The sequence below is a fragment of the Aquila chrysaetos genome, chromosome 24 (assembly GCF_900496995.4).
Source record: "Aquila chrysaetos chrysaetos chromosome 24, bAquChr1.4, whole genome shotgun sequence".
NCBI lineage: Eukaryota > Metazoa > Chordata > Aves > Accipitriformes > Accipitridae > Aquila > Aquila chrysaetos.
The window spans coordinates 18,571,095-18,585,823 of NC_044027.1; the positions used below are offsets into that span (position 1 = coordinate 18,571,095).

Here is a 14,729-nt window from a genome sequence, read left to right on the forward strand (position 1 = left end):
TACATTGATAGGAGAAAGCACTTTCTTGACAAAAGGTAACATCACCTTCATACTTATTAACCTATTTATAAGCTGAAAAATATACAGAAATACATTACAGTGACTTGTTTACAGAGAATGAATTATTGGCCACCTACATGATACAGTCAAGCATCACAAAATTCCTCATTAGGTCTCCTCTTTATTAAGAGTACAAAGCAGCCAGAAGAGGAAGCAACAGACTAAATGAAAAATATTGACTGAACTAATGGATGGAGGAGAAAGGATATTGAGGGAGACAGTAAACAAAGAAAGATGAAGTAAAGGCAAAAGCAATTGCTGTTGGGGGATGCAGAGCAGGAAGGAGAATGCTGATTAATACAGTGCAGATATTCAAGAGAGGAAGAAGAGCATATGAAACAAGTCAATTTGTAGGACAGAATATCAAGTGCAAGACAGATATGCAAAACAGTAAAATCTCAGGAAACAGAAAAGAAAAAATTAACCAATAAGTATGGCTCATTACCAACATAATCTGCAAGGCTAACTTAAATCAGTAATTCAGAAACACTCACTGGAATGGCACTGGGCACTCTGAACATAATTTCATTGTTCTTAAGGTTAAGTTTTAAGTGTGAAGTCCCCCCTGCTCTCTACGTTACCGAGTAAAACATAGAGCAAGGCTGCTGACAGACACTCCACAGGTGCACTGAAGGGTAAGAGAAGTACACGTAAGAGGTTTTAATTTCATGCCTATGGTGATCTGTTGCTATTTTGCTGTAAGAGCAGGAGTTGAGAACTGGAGTATTTGTGCAATGAGATTTTGAAATTCTCCCACTGCATTTAAATAACAAAAATCTTGAAATAAAATTTTATGAAAACTAGAGAATGAGAAAGCATTACTCTTCCTGACGAGGAGCATATATATCTGTGGTATTAGGTATTTAGGACACTATGAATAAACACAGGTAATATTTACTGCCACTCAATCCTCCAGAAAATAAATTTGTAGCATTTAACTCAGAAGTTAGGAACAACACAGAATATACTGTCTACCCCAAGTCCATAAAAATTTTGTTAAAAAAGTATCAGGTGCACAGAAATAGTAGTATCTTATGAGTGGGCAGCCCAAAACCAGCTTTGTAAAGTGAAGCAGGTGCCACAGATCACGCTGCTGCACCCTAGCTCTGCACACAAACAAACAGTTCATCCTCAGGTTTTATCCTTCCACTTTATGTCCCCTCCAGCTTGTCTCTTCCAAATGGATTACAAGTACCCTTTTTCTTACATAAGTTCCTCGAAAAGCTCCTAGAAGCCATCTCAACTTCTATAAAGCCATTTATAAAGTTATTATGGAAAGAAAATCTTTACAGTTTGAGAACAATTTAGCATCTATAATAAAATATATATTAGAAATCTCTTCAGGATTTAAATAAGGAGTTCCAAAGCATCAGTTTTGTACCAGCTCCCATATTGTCATGACTCCAGTTCAGCAGACACAGGCTGACACCGAAATCCTCACACAGCACAGAGAGAACACATGACTCAAGCTCTGGGGGGGGGGGGGGAAGCCATGCCTTCTCTACATACAACAATTTAGAAGGCTAAAGCCTGTTACATATGCTTTAATAGGTGGTTTAATATCATTTCATTCATACACAATGCTCTTTGACACGCATTCAAGATAATCTGCGACGCAGAGGCTTTGCCATCGGATCAGACAGCTGATCTATCAGGTCATACTTTTTTGTCCCCGGTCATGAGCCTTATTTCACGTACGCATACTATGAGGGAAGGGTGAAAGGAAAGAAATGCAAACTGACACAACACACCAAACATTTCTACGTAGGGGTAGGTTTCTTTCTTGCCCTTTCCAGTGATGTGTTTAAACTCTGAAGCATAATATCCGATTACCCATATTCTGGCTTGCATAACTGGTGATAGCACTCTTGGTCATGAATCAAATCAGCCTCCAGACTTGACATCTAATTAGAAATAACCCCCCCACCGAGACGACACCAGCCGGGATGAGCCCCCCAGAGTCCAGGAGCCTGCTTGGGCGCACGTTCAGGGAGACAGGGGAAGAAGGAGGAGAAGAAAGGGGAAACGCTTTGCCAGAGGCAGACCCCAAGGCAATGGAGCGCAGGTTTCCCCAGATCCCGGCAGAGCAGGGCGGGCAGCGGAGGGAAAGGCCGGAGCTAGGACCACCGCTAGGCCGGGCCGGGGCCCTGCCGGAGCCGGGGGCCAGGCGGGGAAGGGGAAGGCGGCCCCGGGCAGAGCCCCAGGAGCCTCCTGAGGGCCGGTTCGATGGGCCGGGGGGCTGCCGGGCGCTCACCTCCTTCCAGCGGAGCTGCCGCAGGCTGATCTTCAGCGCCTCCAGCGAGGTCTTGGCCTTGGAGCTGTCCACCGTGACGCGGGGCCGCCGGCCGGCGCGGCCCCCCTCCTCCCCTCCGCGCCGGCCCTGGGCCCGCCGCCCCCTGCCCCGCGCCGTCCGCCCGGCCGGGCCCTGCGGGCCGGCACCGCGGCGGCACCGCTCCCGCGCCCCGCGGCGGACGGCTCCCCTTCCCCCGGCTGCGCCCCGGCGGGCTGGCCGCCCTGCGGCTCTTCGGCGGGGAGGGCACCCCCTCCTCCCCCTCCCCCTTGCCGCAGCCCTTCGGCGGGTTCCCCCGGCCTTCCCCTCCATCCCTCCTCTCTCGCCTCGCCCGTGCCCCTGCCGCCCCCCGCTCCCCGCCTGTTGCCATGAGAGCGGAGCGGCGGACGGGGAGCGCGAAGGGCCAATCGCCGTGAGGCGGTAACCCCGCTCGCTCCGCCTCGCCGGCAATAACGTAGTGCGGCAGCCTCGGCCATTTTGGGAGCGGGCAGAGCCGCCGGCCTCTTCCGGGGAGGCCATTTCGGAAGGGCGCGGGGCGGCCATCTTGGAAGCGGGCGGCGTCCGGGCGGGAAATCACCCTCGTAGGTGGCGGCTGTCCCGCTGCGGCGGTCAGCGCCTCAGGCCCTCAGGTCGGGGGGGGGGGGGGAAGAAATGGCTGCGTCCGACAGCCGTGGCCTTTGCCACCGTAAACCCCTGCCCGCGTGGCTTGGAGCTTAAATCCGTTCCTTATCGTGTGGTGGAGTGTTTTTCACGGGAGCCGGGGGGGCCCGGTGCCGTTACTCTGAGACAAAGCCCTGCTTCTCTGCTTCGGACCGGCGCCGCGGCTCAGCTCTCGAGTTTCCTCAGCCTTGTCCAGTAATGACCAACTTCATGCCCAGGACTACCATCCACTGTATGGCTTGATCAGTTTCTGTACCTTCTTGAATTATTTTTAATCAAAACCCACCTGGAAAGCCCAAGCCGGGGTTTGCAGCTGGCAGAGCGGCGCTGGGCTCTGAGGGGGAGCGTGGGGCATGTTGACTGAAGGGCCCTTCGGCCCTAAATCCTCTGGGTGTGCTGGAAATTTCTCCCAAGACGGGTGTTACCATGGTCTATTTAGTGTTGCACAGTTTCAGCTGGATACCATGCTGGTAGAGGCACTTTAATCTCTGGATTTTAAACACGCTCTTAGGTTGCCCGAGTCAAATGCACAGCAAGAAAATACGAAAACCACTTTTACAATGTCAGTAACGGAATGAACAGTCTCACCAGCAGTTGCATGAATCCCTCACAATATTAGTTAAGAGGTAACGAAACTGAGAACGTGTGAGTGAACCAGCCGTTGTCTGAAGGGCAGCAAAACCAGAGATTTAGGGAATTTAGAACGTGCAGGCGGTGGCGCTGCGCCCTGGGAAATCCAGCCTGGCTGCAAGGGATTCCGGGTTCAGATGCAAGACTCGGGAAGGGGGGAAAATAAAAGGCAGGAATAATCAGGATTCTGCGTGAAGAAGCTGTCAGTAGAGTCGTGCTCCTGATACGGAGCTGGACTGAAACAGGGTATCAGAAGAAATCATTTAAATGAAAGCAAAATTTAAATAAATGCAGCAAAAGATTGGGACTTCCACTTAGCTGCGAGTTACAATAAAAAGGTCAAGACAAAGCTCCTGACTGCGGAACTCCTCAGACCAGGAGGAGGTGTGAAGGTATCTTTTACCCTGCTAGATCAGGTTTTAGGAACATCTGGGTTAATGTCTCATTCCCACCTCACATGCTCCCTGGTATTTTATAGAAACCAAGACATGAGACACAATGTGCCAGTTAAGGTGATTCCATACATGTGGACCCTTACCACAAGTCAGCAGTAGTTTATAAAGAAGAAAGTTTAATCACCAAGATACTGTCTTATTTCAACAGCAAACTAGAGCTTCACCTGCAATCCTAACTCTACCCATATTTTTTCAGTGCATCACCTATCTTCTGCCTTTTAGCCTTGCAGGTGACAAAGAAACTAATTAATTAATTAATTAATTAATTACAGTGTTGTGTCACACAGTATGAAGTGACCAGGAAGGCTGGGGTCATGTAGCTTCCTCTTGGTTGCTCTCAGGTCACTATTAAATGATGTGCATTATTTTTTTTATAGCTGTGACAATTCTTAATTAAAAACTTGGGAGCATTTCCCTGTGCCAGCAGGAGCTCAGAGGGGCCTGTAACTTCGGCAAGGCTGATCTGTCCACGTGGTGCCTTTTCTGTGTCCATCATTGAAGGGCACATCCTGGTTGTCTCATCAACCACCACCAGATGTTGGTGTCTGCCAGCTGGAGTGTGATTTAAAATGGTGACCTGACTCTGACTGTCTTACTGCCAGGTCCCGGGATAAACATTTTTTAACATGTATTAGTAATCTATCCTCACCAATGTCAGCAGTGCTGAAGGAAAGCTAGGGAAATAGTTAAGATGGGCCAAGGCATTAAGAGGCTTTGGAACATGGGAAATAGCAAACAAAATTATTGCAAAGGAGAAATATTTTTATATCTAATTATGCTATATCCACATTTCTTACAGGCTAATACTGTACTAGTTGTTTCTCTACCAGAGAAGCTGTAATATATCAGATACCTGGTTTGCACTGTATTGTATGGATAAAACCTTCATTTCATGTTGAGATAAATAGAGATGGTCTGTGGTGTGCAGCATGAAGTTAGACTGTACGTGGTATTCAGATACTGCAAGGTAGCGGAGTAAAGTATAGGTTCAGTAGTAATAAAGTAGCAAGGTAAAGCAGAAGGAGAATGACTCCCACTGAATACTGCAAGCTGGATCTAGCAGCAGGAGAGAAAATATATGAAACTTTAGATCATCTGTCCCCTGTGAGGAGAGGGGAAATTTAAAGTTACTGTGTGGTCTTAAACACAAGCTTATTTCCCGCGAGCCTTGCTCAGAGGGAGTTGTTAAGAACAAATTTTTACTATCTTGTGATAACAAGTGAACAAGAATGTGTATTCTATCTAGGAGAACTGTACATCTGTTGGACTGTGCTGGGAAAAATATCAATGAATTTTTTTTCTGAATAATTTTTCAGTATCACAGTGGCAGTGGTATTTGTAGGCAGGGCAGAACAAAGTGTGCTCTCCTACACAGGAGGGAATTTGGCAGAGTATTGGTATACATGTACATTTATTGGCACAGTATCACATACCTTCAAGAGATGTTTCAATTCTGACATCACAGTATTTTGGCCTTGTAAGGGCCCTGATCTGATTCCTAATGTAATGTCCCGGTACTTTTATTAGTTAAATTCAGGATATCAAATATAACAGAGGTACTAGTCTAATTTTATGGGAATGGGGAAGGACACTGTTTGTACAGTATTTTACTCATTTCTTAGGCCAACAACTTCACTCTCATTTATCCTAAATCATAACTTACTGGGTCATTATACCATGACATGGTTAACCTGATGTTTGTGTGTGCAAATACACGCCTTCCTATGATGTGCATAGGTAACCGTCAGATCCAAGGATGAGTCTGGCAATAAAGCAATTTTACAGATGCAGACCACTGATGGGTAACATATTGGAGTATTTACTCCAGAGATCGGCCTGTTTCCCTGAACTGTGCTAGCAGGTACTCTGCATGTATGTGCAGGAATATTCTCACTGAAAATCTAATTCTAAGAATTACACTTTCCCAGAGAGTAAACTGAACAGTATGAGTTTCACATCATGATAATGTGCTGGTCCAAGCAACTCATACTGAAGGTGAACTGTACTGCCAACTCGTGGTATACAGAATTCATGAGTTTGACATGCAAACACATCAAGCTTAGGAGTTTAATAAGTAACATTTTTTCTTAAATAATAAATTTGACTTCTTCTAGTAAGCTTTTTGGTTACTGAGTCTGGATCAAAATTTCTAGCTTTTATCTAGCATCATAAGGACAATAAATGTATTCTTTTCTATATTTTTCTTTTTTAAAGATAGCCAAGACAAGGAGAACATTAAGGAGCATGTAATTTGCAAAAAGAACATACAATCTTTTTAAAATATCATATAAAACTGGCCCACTGCCAGCGGCAAAATAAGAATTATTTGCAGAAATACTTTAATGTACCATTTTGAAAAAGAACACATTCCTCAAGCTATTATTAAAAAAAAAAAAGTTACTCATTAAGAACTATCCCTCCATGTCTGAAGTTAATAGTTCCTTTTGCAATGACGGTGAGTATCTTTTGTCAGTTGTACGTTCACAAATCAGTAAGAAAGCAATGCTTTATAAAATGAAAAGTCAGAAGAAAACTTATCCAGTAAACAGACTCCACTTGGAAAATGTCAGTGGTGTTACGCTTCAGACTGGGTTTAAATCTGTATACATCAACCTATGCTTCCAATGTTTATGTTAGACCACTGAAGATTTGTGGCTGACCTACATATACAAACAAAACATTTGCTGCATACTTAGGGTGGGGGGATTTGCATGATAGAAGATGATGAAAATACGCATAATTGTAGATGACATTTTTCATTCCCGAGTCCTGCTGCACAGAACTTTGGAACTGGCCATGCATGAAAGAGGCTTGCAATTCTGATGGGCAGATTGCCTGGCCATGCTGCGAAGCTGAACCTTCAAGACATTAAGCTTCTGTTTCTTCTTGAGCAACACAAATCTGGTATAATCATCTAACCAAGCAGACCCTGTACTTGCAGATGACACGTATGACACTAACTGAGGGGACTGAAACTATGCAAGTTCCACATGTCACGTCCGAGTTCATGTCATGGCAGGCTCAGAGACTCAAGGATTTTACTTGCGAGTTTTCTCTCTTTTCTTCAAATCCCCAATACGACAGAGGGTAACATCACACAATTTCAGTCAGCAGTAGCTAATTTATCTATTCTTGCCTCGGTATTTCATCACACAGCAGCATTTATAGGACATGGTTGGTGCCCCCAGGCCCACCTGGTTAAACAAAGATTTTAGTTTATCACCTCGTGATCATGAATGATAGAGAGTTATCTGATGTAAAGCAAACAAGAGGGACTGCAGGTCAAAACACATTTCTGAACTACTTCATCCGTCTTTATTTTGATAATTTACCTATACAGAAAAGTTCAGATTTGGCAATGGTTGGGGTTTCTGATTTGTTCCCATTTTTTCTGTTAAATTGAAGTTCAAGAACAATTAATTTAAATGAAGTTTGGGCCGTTACATAGTGGGGAATATAAATCTTTACCTCCCTTTGCTTCCAGATCTTTTTTTCACTAGGGGAGAGCACAGCTTCCTAGAACAATAGAGGGAAAAACACATAAATAAAACACTGACCTTGCAGTAGCTTTGTATGACAATGTTTCATGGTTGTGGAGAACTCCTGACGTGCTGTTACCCTTAAGTCTGCGTCTTAAATTTTGATCACTGACTGTCTTAAGGTGTCAAGAAAAACCAACAGATTTTGCTGTCTAGTAATACTGCTTAATTTTGCTTCCTTGAGTAAAGAAAGCAATTGTAAGGGAAGTAGAATATGTCTGAAATTTTGGAAATCCAACTGCAGTATACAGTTTTTTGCTTCCGCTAGCAGAGCATGTTATTCCCACAATATGCTGTCCTCCCCTTCCCCCATATCAGGTCATCTTGCTCTGTAGGAGGAAGGGACAGAAGCTGGTTGTTAGTATTATGCATAAAAACAACTCCCAAACTCTTAAATGACTATCATATACAACTGAGATAAAATCCAAAGTCATTGAAATTAGTGAAAGGTTTTATTGCTTTGATGCATACCTCAGGTGATTCACTGGTATTCATCTTTCTGTCCTATAAAGCCATCAGTAAGTCAGTTAAGTCCCTTTGGTCTTAATTGATGAAACTTTACAGCAGTTAACTGCTGTTTCTCAGTAACTATGAATTAGGCATACTTTGCTTCACTCTGCCACTTTATTAAATGTGTACAGAAAAAAGCTGCTTTCAATCAAATACACATCTCCTGAAGAACAGCAAGTGAATTCAGCTGCTAAATCTCAAAGGAATGTCCATGGGCACACTGCAAGTCTGCTAGCATGATAGTACACCAGAGACTTTGCTCTAAAAATTGCACGAGCACAAATAAGTATAAATAATGTTGATAAAGTTGCATGACAAAACCAGATCTGCTAAGATAGTAAGCATGCACAGATCTCTCAGATCTTACAAGCATGATATGGAAGTGATTTCCTGTAACAGAGGTTTTGTCTGCCATTACTGGATGTCTGTCTGGTTGTTCTTGCTCTGTCACATCTTATTTATCATTTAAAATCTTTGCAGCTCCGCTGTGCAGAAATAAGTGCTTAAAATGGTTAGCAGAAGGGAGGAAAATTCTTGGCATCAAGACCAGATCTCCTTTGGAAAACATGAAGTGCCTCTGCAACTCCTTTATCTGAGTTGTGAAGGTGGGTTTGGAAGAAACCTGACACGATCAGACGGGAGCAACAGCTACCTTCCCTGCAAACCAAGTGATGAAACAATTAAAGAACACCCTGCGTACATAATACCCACTACCCGATTTATACCACACCCAAGGTCTCTTAAAAAAAATGCAGCTATATAGGAAGAGGGATTGCCATGCAGAGTAAATGTCAATGCAGGCAGAAATGTGCATCCATGTGAGAGAAAGAGAACGAAGGAAATCTTGGTAGCCTGTGCCTGAAAAAAAAAGCTGATACAAACCTGTTCTCTGCAAAAACACTTGAAGCTGTGAGCCAAGAAGCTGTCTTTGGTGCTTCACTCCTACTGTGTTCAGAGAAATGGGACTTTCTATGTGCGCTTTGCACATCAAAGGAATAACTAGCTCAGTACCTCCATCTGATGCAAACACCCACTATGAAGTTTAGGTAACTGTTCACATCAAGAAGGGGTAATGCTAGTAGGGGTTTGTTCACACTAAATCCATGACAACGTACTGTGTAACTGTTTAATTCCACATATTTGCCCAGTTTTATTATCCAGAAGAAAAGGCGTACAGCCTTCTTACCTGCAATGGAGTAGAAGAATTTTCTTTGTCCAACAAACAAACTGGAAAGTTAACAGCTTTTTAAGTTTAGCAGCCTTCAAACTCAATTCTCAAACACAGATCCAAACCATTAACCTTAGAAGAGCTAAGCCCTACAAAAAGTTCACAGAAGTTAATGAACATGGAATATTAAACATCTCCATTCAGTTGTGATCTAACACAGCCTGGCACTGCAAGCTTTATTAAATCACAGTTGCCTTATTTATCCCAGGATTCCCATGAGACGTTTCTTTCCCCCTACCCAAAGGATTTTATAATCTGCAGCATACTAGAGAGCACCAGAATGGAAATAAAAAGACCATTCCTGTTATTTCATCCTGTTCTTTCAATCAGATTAAAAAATGTAACTATCCCAAGTGAAGTCCATATGCTCCAACTTATATAGGAATGCTCTTGTGGCAATAGGAGGGTAATGAGGAGGAACTTTCAGCAGCTCAGCACCATGACAGGTTCATGCATGCCTCAGTTAAAATGCAATATTGCAGAATCAATGTAGACACTCACCAGTAGTGGCTGTGTTAGGTTTTTTCCCCTTACTAGTTGAGCTTTGCTGGCGTTAGCATCAAAGGAAGCACAAGCATAGGCTGACTGGGTGGCATCTCCTCCTCTTTGGACTTAGGAGACCCAAAAGACGGAATCTTGCTCAATCAGTCCAAGGACATTTGCACACAAAATCTAGGTTATTCATTCAGGTCAACAGACATTTTTTAAATCAAGATTCGTACAAGATAAAAAAAGTGCCGTGAAATGTTCTAAGTACACACTAGATAACAGCATAAAGATCACACAAAAAATCACCAACAAAGAACGAAACTGATGAATCTGCAGGTGAGATGTGTATCTAAACTAGCATATTGGATAGAAACCAATTCATGTACTTGTATACCTGAAACAAAACCCATTTTGAGTTATACTGTATAAAAGAGGGATTAGCATAAACATGTGAATATTTAAATGGGAAGGTAATGCAACATTATCATTTGGAAAAAAAAAGCAGCAGCCTGTCTGGGAATGGAAAAACTTAGCAAAGACAGGAGGCTGACCACAGAACCCATTTCAGCACAAGTGCCAGAATGAGCTGCTAATACCACAAAATACTTGAACGCGTAGGGTCACAGTCAGTGAACCAATATTAATTCTTTGGGCTTTTTCTCCCTCTCTTAATTGTAAGTTTCTGGATTTTGGCTCTTGCCCATCTCCCACTGACTTACAAGTACTCAGAGATGCCAAGAAACTCAGGATGATTACGCTCCTGAGATGGACACAGGGAGTTGTGCACTGTCTGCTGTGGCCAAAATTTTCTCTCTTGCTGATGTGAAAGCTACATAAAAGGTGGTGTCCAACAATATTCAAGCATCCGGCTGGGGACTTATTTGTATGACAAGAAGTTGTAACTGATCACGCAAAAATTAAGTCTGGGGAACCCAGATGAGATCAGTTGGAGCACATATAAGCCTCCACCCCTTGGATTCTACACAATTCACATTTCTGATCATTCCTGTAAAGGGCAAAGAGCACGGCTGTACTAAGTCAGAGGACAAGTCTTGAGTCTTGCCATCATAGCTGCGCACGTGCCTCTGCACCCATCCCTTACCCGCGCTGGTGCCTGCTGACAGCTCAGGCACGTTGGGCATCCCAGAGCGGCATCTGCAAGGGCTCGCCTGCGTGCCGGCGGTGCCTCACCACCGAGACAAAGCTGGAAGGAGAGAACACCCTGAGCGCACAGGTACAGCAGTAACACCCCGTGCCCGCAGCAAAAATCCTGACAGTGTATTTGAGTCAGTCAGTGGACACCAACTGTGCGACAGGCTGCTGACAGAGGGCACGTACTAATTACTAACAGAGCTGTAAGTCACATTAACATTGGACATACGTAATGGTTTTAGTTAACCGTTCTTGTGCAGGAGCTGCAGCGAGATCCTAGATCATTGTGCACATCATCTTTTTAGAATTTCTAACAGAGGAAATGGAGCGGGTGCTGCTGACATGATACAGTGTGACTTACACTGTCCAAAAAAGCAAACAATTCAATTAAGATGAGACTCCATCCGTAACCCCAGCCGTCAGGAGCACAGTGCTGCAGCTCACAGCCGAGGCAACACCGCCTACTCCAAGGCGTGCTCGGACACCTCCTCGCTATACGTTTACACCCGTGAACCGAGGTTTGGTATTTTTGTGTCCTCGGAGGCTACGACACGGTACTGTTCCTCTGTACTCAAAAGGCACCGTCAGGCAGGCATAGCCCCCGAGACGCAGAAAGACAAAACCTCCGTAAGCCAAACCTCAACGCGACGCCTCGGGTGTTTACTGTCAACCCCAGAGAGAAGGCTTCGCGAGCCGAAACCTCCCTTCCAGATTCACGGAGCCCCGCTCCCTCCAAAGGGCCGAGGCCAATCCTGAAACCGGGATTACCGGAACGACGGCGCCGCAAGGCCCGGAGCGCCGGCGGGGGGTGGCTGCTCTTCGGCAGCCGGCGTGTGGCCGAGCTAACGTCGCTCGGCCGGGGACACCTCCGCGCCGCTACAGCCGCGCTCGGCCCCGTTGAGGCGGTGCCTTTCCCCCTCAGACACCGGGCCGGGGCCGCGGCCGGGGCCGGCCGAGGCGGGGCGGCCGCGGGCAGGGCGGGCTCCCGCCCGCCGCCGCCCCCCGCCATCACATGAGGGAACTTCGGGCCAATGGCGCCGCGGCGAGGGCCGGGGCCCCGCTCGCACCCGCGGACGCTCATTCAAAACGCGGCCGGGCTCGGGCACCGGCAACCCCGGACCCTTGCCCCGGCTCCGCTCCGCCCCGAGGCTCCGCGGGGCCGGGCGCTGCCGGCGGGGATGCCCGGCGGGGCCGCGGCCTGAGGCGGCCGCCCGCCCGCCTGCCGCCATGCCGGTGAAGAACCGGTACAACCTGGTGGACGATGGCTGCGATTCCCGCGTCCCGCTGCACAACGAGGAGGCCTTCCAGCACGGCATCCACTTCCAGGCCAAGGTGAGCCCCGGCCGCGCTCCCGTAGCCCCCGGGCCCGGCGGGGCCCTCGGTCGGGGGGGTGCAGCAGGGTCCGTCCCGTGTCCCCCCCCCCCGCCGGCTTTCAGAGCCCCGAGCCCCTTCCAGGCTCCGGGGTGGCTTTGGCAGAAGCCGAGGTTTCCCCGGGCAGGTTCCCCCCGCAGCGCCGGGCCCTCTTTGCCCTCGCCTGTTGCAGACCAGCGGCCACCAGTGGGGCATGTGCTGGGCATGGGGCGACGGCACCGCGGGCTCGAGGCCGGGGCTCGCCGTGCCCCCTCCGGCCCCGACCACGGTGTGTTTCTTCAGCCTGGGAGATGTCCCTAGCCCACGCGACTGTGGGCCAGATCTAAAGAGAGTCTAAAGAAAACACCAAAAAAAAAAAAAAAAATTAAAGCCTTTGCATTTAATTGTCACGATCAAACAGGTTCTTGCTCTTTTCCTAGTATTTTTTTCAGCTGTTTAATCCCCAGAAGCTGCCTTGTGCGCTTCATTCGAGAACTGATCTGGAAAGACCCCTCTTGCCAGCGCAATGGATACTGCCTGTGCCAGGCGTGCGTCCTTGCTCGATCTGGTGCCCGTCCCGTCCCCATCGGGCAGGACCCCGTTCCTGCCGCAGTGAGGTAACAGCTCTGTATTCCCCTGGAAACCAGCAGACTGTTATGTGCTGCTTAAAACCTCATTCCATCTGACCTGTTCCCTGCATGAAAAGCTGGGCAGGCACGGTCTTCGTTTAAATGCATGCAGTCTTCAGGTATCAGAAAGAAATACTGATATTGTCAGAAATTTCGTATTGATCGTGAAGAACAGTCTGGCAGCACACCATCGCTCAGGGAAAGTGACTCCATTGAAATTGACATTCCGTAGACAGCATGGGGAAAGGGTTTATAATTCAGCTGACAAGAAGAATTGCATTTTGCTGGAGCAACTCTAGGGTTCCCTTCCCTTCTTTGCAGGTGGCCTAACACAGATTAGAAATGGAATTCACGCCCGCTGTCTCCTGAGCTGGGAAGAAGGGGCATATATATTCAAATAAAGCTTTGAGATGCGGATTTTGTGCATTTTGGTTTTCCTGCTAAAAGAGCTGTAAGATTTAAGCAGGATATAGGATGGATCTGAATAGACAATTAATCATGTATTTTAAGAACCTCCCTCTTCCATAGGGGAGAAAACCAATTAATCTTTGATTCTTCTTTTAAATTAACATTTGCTATGCCACAGACCATGCTGAGGAGAAGAAAAATCCTTATTTTGATTTTTAAAAGATGTTAAGCAACTGTACCTTTAACTGAGTGAAACAGGCTTCTTCAGATTGACAGCTTCAGGCATCCAGAGCTATTCAGAGAGTGGATAACACACTGTTAAGATGTGTGGGTCTGAGATGGGGTTTGCATTACCTTAGTAACATGCTTCCTCGGTTCTGCTCTAAAGTCTGTCTCTTCCAATTAGGACGCTCATTGTGGGCACATCAGTCAGCTGCAACTCTGACAATGACAAGGCTGTAACTGGCTGCCAGGTGTCTCACACCAGGCAATCTTACTGACCACATTTAGTCTCTAATCTCCACATACCAAACTGTCTTACTTGCCCTATAATCTTCAGGGACAAACTTCAGGAGGTCAATACTGGGAGCTGCTTGCGGAAAGGTGGCTGTTTGTGCAGAGCGTCATGAGCTGGCAGGGCTCTGCATGGGAACGCGAGTACCCAAACTGCAGCAGGGCCAAAGCAGGGAGACTGGGAGAATGTCTTCTGGCTCAGCAGTCACCAGCTCTCCTCTTGCCCCCACCTATTAATTTATCTTTGGTAGCATGGCCTGTTCCCCACTGCAGCTCTGCTGTTCACAGACAAAAGGCCAGCTGGCTGCACTGAATTAATCTGGATTACCTGTGACTGTACTGACAGCCACCACAGAGCAGGGAAGGAGATGCCTGCAAACCAAAGAGACCACAGATCTGGAGTGATATGGATATGCCCTCGCCGCCAGGGCAGAAGGAAATCCTAGCTCTGTCGCTCCCTTCCCTGCTGCCCTCAAGCTCTCATGGTCTGAGCGGTTTGACTCTCCTGTGGTTTACCAAAGGCTATAGCTGAACTTAACTGCTTTTAAAAATGCCATTTTGCAAAGGCATTTACAGAAGCATCAGAAAAGCCAGATGACCTTTCAGATTGCTTGCAGTGTTTATTTCAAGGCAGGTGAAAGAGCAGTAAATACTGAGCCAGGAGAACTCATCTCTGAAAGCCCTATTAAGTAGAAGTTTTTCAAGATAAAACACATTGAAAGCTGCAAGCGTTACAGTAGAGAAATAAAACCAGAACTATGTCAGTAACAGCAATAGCTATGGGGCTGCTCTTGGGGAATTATTTTGTCTCTGTTC

At 46.5% G+C, this 14,729-nt stretch overlaps 3 protein-coding genes across 5 annotated transcripts in view; 1 reads left to right on the forward strand and 2 right to left on the reverse strand.

The window, feature by feature from the left end:
* Positions 1-2,831, reverse strand: part of TTLL11 (tubulin tyrosine ligase like 11) — a 52,856-nt gene extending 50,025 nt beyond the window's left edge. Inside the window, 2 exon segments of the mRNA XM_030000493.1 lie at positions 2,315-2,518; positions 2,521-2,831. Of these exon segments, the coding sequence (XP_029856353.1) occupies positions 2,315-2,518; positions 2,521-2,826 (510 nt within the window). The 5' untranslated portion in view covers positions 2,827-2,831.
* Positions 2,832-8,211: 5,380 nt separating this feature from the next.
* On the reverse strand, positions 8,212-12,094 carry LOC115335123 (atherin-like). Of its 2 annotated transcripts, XM_030000369.1 has the most exons (3): positions 11,678-12,094; positions 10,964-11,065; positions 8,212-9,983 (listed from the first exon to the last, which is right to left on the reverse strand). In XM_030000369.1, the coding sequence occupies exons 1-3, from the start codon at positions 12,092-12,094 to the stop codon at positions 9,906-9,908; spliced, it is 597 nt and encodes a 198-aa protein (XP_029856229.1). In that variant the 3' UTR covers positions 8,212-9,905. The 2 variants fall into 2 exon arrangements, 1 of the variants encoding a protein (XP_029856229.1); XR_003921369.1 differs by having other exon boundaries at positions 8,212-11,065; positions 11,782-12,013.
* Positions 12,095-12,131: 37 nt separating this feature from the next.
* The window catches only part of LOC115335122 (carboxyl-terminal PDZ ligand of neuronal nitric oxide synthase protein-like), a 38,477-nt gene continuing 35,879 nt past the window's right edge, over positions 12,132-14,729 (forward strand). For both annotated transcript variants that reach the window (XR_003921368.2, XM_030000368.2), the window contains exon 1: positions 12,132-12,345. Coding sequence is in view for 1 of the 2 variants with exons in the window: in XM_030000368.2 (XP_029856228.1) it covers positions 12,241-12,345 (105 nt within the window). In the remaining variant the exon portion in view is untranslated. The remainder of the gene's footprint in view (positions 12,346-14,729) is intronic.